We start from the raw sequence: 10,236 nt of genomic DNA, 5'->3' as shown, positions 1-10,236 counted from the left end.
TCATCACAAAGTATCTTTTTTAAATGTTCATATTTTCATCTAATCTATAATGTTCGTGAACAAAGTTTTTTGAAAAAACGAAAAAAAATTACTTCCCCCCACTTCCCCCCAATAAAGTGATTCCCTCTTGAATATATATATATATATATATATATATATATATATATATATATATATATATATATATATATATATATATATATATATATATAGTGGTAGGATCAAGAGGGAAGTAACCATTCGGGAGGAAGCGGGGGGAAGCAAAAACTTTTTTTTTTCATTTTTTGAAAAATCTTTGTTCACGAACATTATAGATGAGATGAAAATATGAACATTTAGTACAGACACTTTGTGATAAATGTTTTTATTTTGGCGGGAAAACGCTGGAATAAGTAATATATAACAATTATCGTGTTTTTCGAGCGTATTTTGAGGTTTTAGCTATTGGGGTTTAGATATTAGGGTTTATAGGGTTTTAGATATTAGGGTTTAGAAATTTAGGGTTTAGATTTAGGATTTAAATTGAGTTTTTAACACGAACGGTTTAGAATTTAGGGTTTAGGGTTTGGTGTTTTGGGTTTATTTCCATAAACCCAAAAGTATTAATTTGTACAACTATTGTGCAACGCACAGGCTTATAAAACTGGTAATATATAAGATACCACCACCCTTTAAAAAAAAACTAGATTATATCGAATAATAATTTTTCTTTAATCCGTTGTAAGGAAAATTATACCGAATAATAATATAATGATATAAAATTTAAATAATATTTAATATTAAAATATAAAATCACATTAAATTGTGTGGAACAACAATTGCTAATTTCTCCTCTTGATGAAATCTAACTTGTTTTGCAATAAATCCTTCAATTTTCCTCTGAAACTCTTCATTACTCAAATCATCAACGACGTCGTTTTCTTCCGGAGTATCATCATCCTGCCGCCGTCCGACCTCCGTCTCCGATCGTTTCAACTTGCCGGAAACCTTTTCCGTCTCTCTCTTCATCAAATTTTCCGACTGACTTCTCCGATACACTTTCAGATCCAGATCCGAAACCGAATTACCTAACGGTTTATTCGTAACAACTTTAAATTCATTATCATTACTTAATTTACTGTATCTGTTAATTTCAGATACAATTTCTTTATCCTGATAAACAATTTCATCCGGATTAATAACAGGAAGAATGTCTTCCGTTACATTATTCACAATTTCTTCATACATATCAGTTCCCGCACTGCTTACGTCACTAACCTTTCCGGTGATTTGACCAGATTTGACTAACAGAGTTACTACAATCACGTTGCAAAGTAGGAAAATAAACAGAGGACTAACGATGACGGAAATTAGTAACCGGAAATACTCGCCGGAGATTCTAATAACAAACGGCAAACGTGTAGAAATCCACCACATTAATATCACAGCCAAAAATACCTCAATGAAACGGAACAATTTCGCGATTTTTCTAAATCGCCGGTATCGTAACATCGCATTTGCTTTCTCTACTTTCACGTTATGAATATCAAATATATCCATTTTAACTTTTGATTTTAACGATCGAAAAATTCAGATGACGTGTCAGAGTAATAGTAGTTTAATGAAGTGGAGTGTGTAATAATATTTGATATTCTGAAATTATGGATATGTTAGCGGGTTCTTATAGACGGTCAAGCACGGCTAAACGGGTCCCACGACTACTTTAAAAGGAGGGAAGTAATACAAAGAGAGAATGAAGAATATGTTCAAATATTTTTTATTTTTTATTTAATTTTAGGTAAATGTTTCTGTTATTTGATAATATTCGAAGGTTTGCGAATATTACTAAAAACTGTATTTTTTAAACTTATACGTAAACGATTTAGTTCTCATATGTTTTATAAGCTAGACTAGACTAGATGTTGTATAACATGAAAATATCTATACAGGATGTGGTTTTCACCCACTGATTAAGAATGAAGAATGTTTATATATTCGATGGCTTTTGTATTTTCACCAAGAAAATTGATGGGTCAATTAATCACATGTGATTTTGTATGTAATCACATTTAATTGTAAAACTCAGTCACATGTGATTCTTCATGTCAAATTCAATCACATTTGATTGGAAAAAAAAATCAAAAACACTAACGCATATATACATAACCTACTTACTTGCACATACATACATAACCTACTTACTTGCACATACTTACACAAAGCCGCATACATGCTAGCATCACAAACGCATATAACCACAATATAAATATGCTACACTACAAACACACAAATATGGTTAACCATACACAATAGTGCTAGTCATCAAATGATATAACATTATTCAACACATATACGTGGCCGACGAAAGTGCCTTTCAGATGTCACTACCACATACACACACGAATGTGGCCGACGAAAAGTGAAATCATTCGGTGAAACTTACCACATTTCATCGCACTATGTGGCCGACGAAGAGTGAGTAATACTCGCCACACATCACAACCGCAAATGTGGCTGACGAAAAATGAATACTTACGGATAGCACTTACCACTTTGCATCAGGTTGCCAACGAAGAGTGAATCCTTATGTCCGGATGTCACTCGCCACTTCACCCACAAACAAACAACTTATGTACATACACATATAGATACTCCACTCACCTTGATTATCGGATGAACGAGCCTCAAGCTTGCACTTCCACAAATTAACAATGGAAACACCTATATTCCATCATAATATGCAATAATTTACCAATAGCTTTTCAATCCTAAACACCCAAGTGCAATCTCACCCAAATTACACTTTAATACCCAAACTAGGTCAAGACCATGACCTTAACACACCTAATTACTAATGGCTAGTGATTATGCCTCAAGTTCATCAATTTAGACTCAATGTCAAGTACTTGAAGTACTCTTTGACCATCATAACATCAAACCCGTTTTTGACCCAAATCCAGAGTTTACACCCAAAATCAAGTTCACACAAGTAAAAATATCACTAATTTACAATTGTTCTAGTATTAATCTAACATATGCAAGATCATTGACTTGAAAATTCGTCTTTCAAAACCCTAAGTTACAAATAAGGGTTAAAACCCCCAAATCACCGCCCGAGAACCCCAATTTCTCAAGAAATTGGGTCTTAAACACAACACCAACCCAAACCCTAACACTAAACAGAAAATTAAACACATAAATTCGGATTTAGGTTATACCTAAAATGTAGAACAAATCTAGTTAGCAGCTACAACAAGATTAGGTCTTCAATTCGGGTTGGAACAAGCTTTTCTTCTTCAATTTCAAGTTTTCTCACTCTAGGGTTTGATTCGCTCTCTAAGAGTGTATGTGTTTGGATGAATAAATGAGAGGAGATAAGTTCCAGATGTCTGATATGGCCAAAACGGACGGTTTTATTTGTGCGGTGTCGGTAGATCGCAACACGTCAGAATTAGCTATCAAAAGAGTAATAATGGTTTTTTCATTTATATTTAGCTGGGGTTTCCTAGCTATAACTCACCTACTTGTCTTCCTTTTAACGAGTAAGTGGTAAATATAACTCAGGTTCGTATTTTTGTATGTTTGCTCAGTAACGTGGGACAAAAGTGCCTATATAGTTAACCCTAGTTAACAAGTGGTGATAGATTAAGATTAACTACTAATGCTATAATATAACTTAAAGGATTAAATTGGATAAGTATGAAGAATAAGGTTCTGATAGGGAGCTATCACAAGAGTTCAACTTCCTAGAATAAACACTAAACCTCAATCAACTTGGTTATGAACCTAACTGATTTGTCACTAAGAGTTTAGGTTTTGAAGATTCTGGCTAAGACGGATATCCCTACTCCCAACGTTAACCTTAGAAGGTTTAAACGACCTTATGGATAGAATCCTAGGTACATGAATAAAGTGGTATTATCCGTAAGGAAAGTCTTAGCTTTTCTTAATCCTAGTTAGTCTAACTAAAGCAATATTCCACCACTTAATACTAAGCTATGCCTTAACATTAACAGATGTGCAATCTCATATATTCTAAGGTACTGCTAATTGGATTAGAGGTTTCTCCTTTGCGATCACTTTTTCAACTCCGGATTATCTTACAACATCTCAAGAACGTTGCTTCTGACGCGAATCATGCTTTTGAGTAAGCCAGTGTTCATTGAACTCTATATTGCCTACTCTAATCACAACCTAAATGGGCAGTTCTTCTCTGACGAATAAATGGTTATTCGTTCGTAGGTACTAGGTACTATATCCCTATTGTGATGTTGAGCACATATAACTACTTACCCGTATCTTAGGGTTGATCAGGTCCTAATACTAGGTTATAGCCACGTGAATAAACGGAAAGGGTGATCCGTAAATTAAACTTTTAAATCGTCAAGGTTTCAGCATAACAGTAGCATAAGTTTCAGATAAAGTATTCAACATATAATGAACATTTGTAACGGATAGATAAGCATACAAGATGAAAGCAACTTAAGATAACTTTATTAAATTAAGGAAAGCGTTCACCGTTTACAGACGAGATCCGGTCCATTACAAGTGCTGACATCCTCTAGAATGCTCCTATTACAATCTTCGGCGTTCGTCTCAGGGTACTTAATTTCCCGCTCGGAGGTGAGAAGGCCTTGAAAGCTCTAGTGAGAGAAAGTGTATTGTAGTGAGAGAGTGAAGAGAGGTGTGTTGAAAATGGATGCCAAAAAGCATTTAAATAGAATTGGAATTTTCCGACAAACGGCTGGCAGGTCGTTTGGCAGGCCGTTTGCCAGACCAGCCCGTTTGCAGGGGCCATTTATCTTGGGCGTGTGGCAGGCCGTTTGCAAGCCAGGCAAGCCGTTTGGCAGGCCGTTTGGCTTGCCTGGTCAGCTGATTTTACTGGGTCATAACTTGATTTCTTGTCTTTCATTGTTTTTGCTCTAGAATCTTCGTTTTAGCCCCGATTCTCTTGATTCTTTTTGTATCGTCTTCGTAATTACTTTACCTACAAATTTAACCGAAAAAGCGAATATTTTGCCGACAAAGATTTGAGCTTTTATGCTTTTAGGACTTAATACTGAAGGTAAAAATATGACTTTTTAGCTTATATCAATGTCCTTTTCTATCCCCAATCTCGTTCACATGCAAAATTGCAACTTGGTGCTCTTCCTAATTTAATTTACAAAACAACCCACCAGTTCTGCCGTTTTGGCGCAGCGCGCAAAATAATAGTTTTATTATTTATATTTGGCGTAGTTCTGCCATTCTGCGAGGTCGTTAGGTCGCAAAATACCAGAATCAGTTACCAAGAGGGAGTAATGGTTTTATTATTTATATTTAGCTGGGTTCCCTAGCTATGTTTCACCTACTTGTCTTCCTTTTAACGAGTAAGTAGCTAGTATAACTCAGGTTCGTATTTTTGTATGTTTGCTCAGTAATGTGGGATAAAAGTGCCTAAATAGTTAACCCTCGCGACAAGTGGTGATAGATTAAGATTAACTAAGGTAAAGTAAACTATAAAGATAAAAAGGGATATGTATGAAGAACATGATACTCATGGAGTGTCGTTGAAAGAGTTTAACTTCCTAAAATGAACACTAAACCTCAATCAATTGGGCTATGAACCTAGTCAATTTATCACTAAGAGTTTAGGCTTTCAAGATTCTGGCTAAGAATGATATCCCTACTCCCAACGTTAACCTAAAAGGGTTTAAACGACCTTATGGATAGAATCCTAGATACATGAATAAAGTGGTATATCCCTAAAGGAAAGTCTCGGCTTTTCTTAATCCTAGTTGGTTTAACTACAGTAACATTCCTCCACTTAATACTAAGCTATGCCTTAACATTAACAGATGTGAAATCTTAGATATCCTAAGGTAATGCTAATTGGATTAGAGGTCTCTCCTTTGCAATCACTTACTCAACCCCGGATCATCTTACAACATCTCAAGAACGTTGCTTCTGACGCGAATCATGCTTTTGAGTAAGTCAGTGTTCATTGAACTCTATGTTGCCTACTCTAATCCTAACCTAAATGGGCAGCTCTTCTTTGACGGATAAATGATTAATTGTAAGTAGGTACTATATCCCTATTGTGACGTTAAGCACACATAACTACTTACCTTGTATCCCAGGTTGGAAAGGCTACTCCGTAAACTAGACTTCTAAACCGTAAAGGTTTCGGTATAACTTTAGCGTAAGTTTCAGATAGGACATTCAACATATAATAAACATTTGTAACGGATAGATAAACATGCAAGATGAAAGCAACTTAAAGCAACAAAATAACTTCATTAGATTAAGGAAGGCGTTCACCATTTACAGACGAGATCTGGACCATTACAAGTGCTGACATCCTCTAGATCGCTCCTAGTATAATATTCGACGTTCACCTCCGGGTACTTAATTTCCCGCTCGGAGGTGAGAAGTCCTTGAAAGCTCTAGTGAGAGAAAGTGTATTGTAGTGAGAGAGTGAAAAGAGGTGTGTGTAAAATGGATGACAATTGGCCTTTTAAATAAGCTTAAAAAAATCTGTCATACGGCTGGCTGGTCGTATGGTAAGCCGTATGGCAAGTCATATGGCAAACCGTATGGCCTGCCCGTATGACCAGGTAGCCCGTTTGTTGTACCCAGATGCATGGCAGGCCGTATGGCAGGCCGTATGGCCTGCCCTGGTCTGCTGTTTTTGCTGGATCTTAACTTGATTTTCTTGATCGTAAATTGGTTTTCGGGGTCGTACCTTGTTTTTTGCCGTTTTCGCTCTCGAATATTCGTTTTAGCTCCGATTCTCTTGATTTTTTTGCGTCGTCTTAATATATAGATAAAAACGTACAAAGTGAATATTTTACAAATAAAGCTTGGAACTTTATTACTTTTGGGCCTTAATATATAGATAAAAACGTGACTTTGTAGCCGATATCAAGTGTATCCTTCTATTACCGAAGGAAACCCACTATAAGATAAACTATAGTCCATAGTTTTCTTCAAATACTTCAGTACCCGCATAATTGCTTGCCAGTGATGAGTAATAGGGTTACTAGTATATCTACTCAATTTTTCCACAGCAAAAGCAATATCCAGTCTTGTAGAAGTCATGGCATACATCAACAGCCAATCACCTATGAATACTCAAGTTGTGATAAAGCCAGTGTTGTAAATCTCCCCCGATATCTCGTTATCAGATGGACTTTGAAACGAGATGTCCATCTCTCAATATTTCCCGATCAACATGTCAAACTTGGTCACTGCCATGATTTCTTGGATTTTCTTCCTCATTTTCTCATAAAAGCTCGTAATATTTCGGATTTTCTCACTCATTTTTCGAATTTTCTTGTAACAACTCGTAAAAAATGTATATAAATATACATATATTTATTTACATCCATAATTTTATACTAAAAAACCTAAAATGTAAGATCCTAAATTTTGTGCATCAGAAATGTCCCTGAAAGTGTCAGTAAACGTGTGTATCAGAAAGTGCCACTGAAAGTGAGCCTAACACTTATGCATTTTCAGATTTTGCATCAGAATCAGACTTAGCTAATTTCAGTCCCTGAAAAACGGCTGTTCCAGAATTACACTATGAGGCACGCCGTGGCTCGTACCTGATGGAAGTTTCTTGTTTTGATTTTAAATAAGGAGTAACATGGTCTTTTCACTTTGGGGTCGGTTTTTGACCACAAAACGGGTTCCAAACCTTATCTTATCCTCATTTCTTCCTCTTTTCTTCACCCTCACACATATCAAACCCTAGAGAGAGGGGGAAAGGTTCGAGAGAGAGAATTGAAGATTTGGAGAAGAAGAAGAGTAAATCGGGTCATGTTGCGAGTGTTAAAGTTGTTCATCTCGTTCATAGCTATGTTTTGGTAGTGTTGGTAAGTTCTAACTCCGAGTTTATTAGTTTAAGATTCTTGTTCATGTTTGGGGTTTGAGCTAGTTAGGGTTATAAACCCCATTTCTCATGAAATTGGGGATTTTGTTGTATTGTTGGTGTGTCATGTGTGTAAACCTAATTATTGTGAGTTTAGGGTTAGGTGATGAATTTCGATGTATATGTTATGGGTTAGGTGTTTAATCACTAGATTGGAAGTGTATTGGTGATTTTGAATGTTCATAAGAACTTGTGTACTAGTCAAAATGGGTATTGACTTTGAAATTGTGTCAAATTATGTTTTGGGTCTAGCTTTGATGAATCAAGTATATAAATGTTTGATTCAAGTGTTAAATGGAGTTTTGAAAAGTTAATCACTAGCCATTAGTGATTAAGGATGTTTTTGGGACTTGTGTCAAAATGGGTTGACTTTGAATTGGGTCAAAATTGATGATAACACTAATTTGGATTAAATTGATGTTAAACGTTTTTGTTAAGTGTTAAATTATGTTTCTGGATGTAATTACTCGCGAGAAGTAATTTTGGGTTAAAATGATATTTTAACATAAGTCAAACGTTGTCAAAAGTAATATGGGTCAATATTACACGTGTTGTTTTTTTTTTTTTTTTTTTTTTTTTGTGTAATTGGCGTTTGAAATAATTACTGCCTAAGTAGTAATTTAGTGCTTAGACCTTGGTTGGTCTAATTGGTGTCGTGTATAAATTGGGTTAGTTTGTGCTTGTTGGAATGGGTCGAAATTACCACCCATAGTGGCAATTGGTAAAGTCCATTTTAGGAGTCTAAATGTAGTGACCCGAACTTTTCCGAACCTTTCTATGATTATATGTTTAATGAAAACTATATTTACATGATTAAATGTTTCCAACATGTTAAGCAATCAAACTTGTTAAGACTTGGTTAATTGAAACGGAAATTTTGTAAACGTCTGATTACCCAGTTTGACCAATGATTCACGAATGCTATAAGTTGTATATGACATGATGATACATAAATGAATAAATATATATGTTTAACATGATATAATGATCATCAAGTATCTCATTAAAAATAGTAACAATAAGTTATATACTTAAAAAGGAGACTATTGACGTATGAAACTCGAAACGATACATATAACGATTATCGTTATAACCACGTCTTACTAAATATATATGAAGCATATTAATACATTGTTATATTATATATAACATGATAATATGATAATTAAATATATCATCAAGTGTATTAACAATGAACTACATAAGTAAAAACAAGACTACTAACTTAAGGATTTCGAAACGAGACATATATGTAACGATTATCGTTGTAATGACATTTAAATGTATATATCATATTAAGATATATTAATATATCATAATATCATGATAATATAATAATTTAAAATCTCATTTGATATTATAAATTTTGGGTTAACAACATTTAACAAGATCGTTAACCTAAAGGTCTCAAAACAACACTTACATGTAACGACTAACGATGACTTAACGACTCAGTTAAAATGTATATACATGTAGTGTTTTAATATGTATTCATACACTTTTGAAAGACTTCAAGACACTTATCAAAATACTTCTACTTAACAAAAATGCTTACAATTACATCCTCGTTCAGTTTCATCAACAATTCTACTCGTATGCACCCGTATTCGTACTCGTACAATACACAGCTTTTAGATGTATGTACTATTGGTATATACACTCCAATGATCAGCTTTTAGCAGCCCATGTGAGTCATCTAACACATGTGAGAACTATCATTTGGAAACTAGCATGAAATATCTCATAAAATTACAAAAATATGAGTAATCATTCATGACTTATTTACATGAAAACAAAATTACATATCCTTTATATCTAATCCATACACCAACGACCAAAAACACCTACAAACACTTTCATTCTTCAATTTTCTTCATCTAATTGATCTCTCTCAAGTTCTAACTTCAAGTTCTAAGTGTTCTTCATAAATTCTACAAGTTCTAGTTACATAAAATCAAGAATACTTTCAAGTTTGCTAGCTCACTTCCAATCTTGTAAGGTGATCATCCAACCTCAAGAAATCTTTGTTTCTTACAGTAGGTTATCATTCTAATACAAGGTAATAATCATATTCAAACTTTGGTTCAATTTCTATAACTATAACAATCTTATTTCAAGTGATGATCTTACTTGAACTTGTTTTCGTGTCATGATTCTGCTTCAAGAACTTCGAGCCATCCATGGATCCGTTGAAGCTAGATCCATTTTTCTCTTTTCCAGTAGATTTATCCAAGGAACTTAAGGTAGTAATTATGTTAATAACATCATTCGATTCATACATAAAAAGCTATCATATTCGAAGTGGTAAACTAGTAATCATTAGAACATAGTTTAGTTAATTC

General features: G+C 34.4%; 1 protein-coding gene across 1 annotated transcript; it reads right to left on the bottom strand.

Annotated features, from left to right (window-relative positions):
• Positions 1 to 792: 792 nt before the first annotated feature.
• LOC139889076 (uncharacterized) lies at positions 793 to 1,539 on the bottom strand. Its single transcript, XM_071872047.1, has one exon. The coding sequence runs from the start codon at positions 1,537 to 1,539 to the stop codon at positions 793 to 795; it is 747 nt and encodes a 248-aa protein (XP_071728148.1).
• Positions 1,540 to 10,236: the final 8,697 nt, after the last annotated feature.

Source organism: Rutidosis leptorrhynchoides, chromosome 2 (assembly GCF_046630445.1).
Source record: "Rutidosis leptorrhynchoides isolate AG116_Rl617_1_P2 chromosome 2, CSIRO_AGI_Rlap_v1, whole genome shotgun sequence".
NCBI lineage: Eukaryota > Viridiplantae > Streptophyta > Magnoliopsida > Asterales > Asteraceae > Rutidosis > Rutidosis leptorrhynchoides.
The sequence above is the reverse complement of the archived record's forward strand: the minus strand, read 5'-3'. Positions and strand labels throughout refer to the sequence as shown.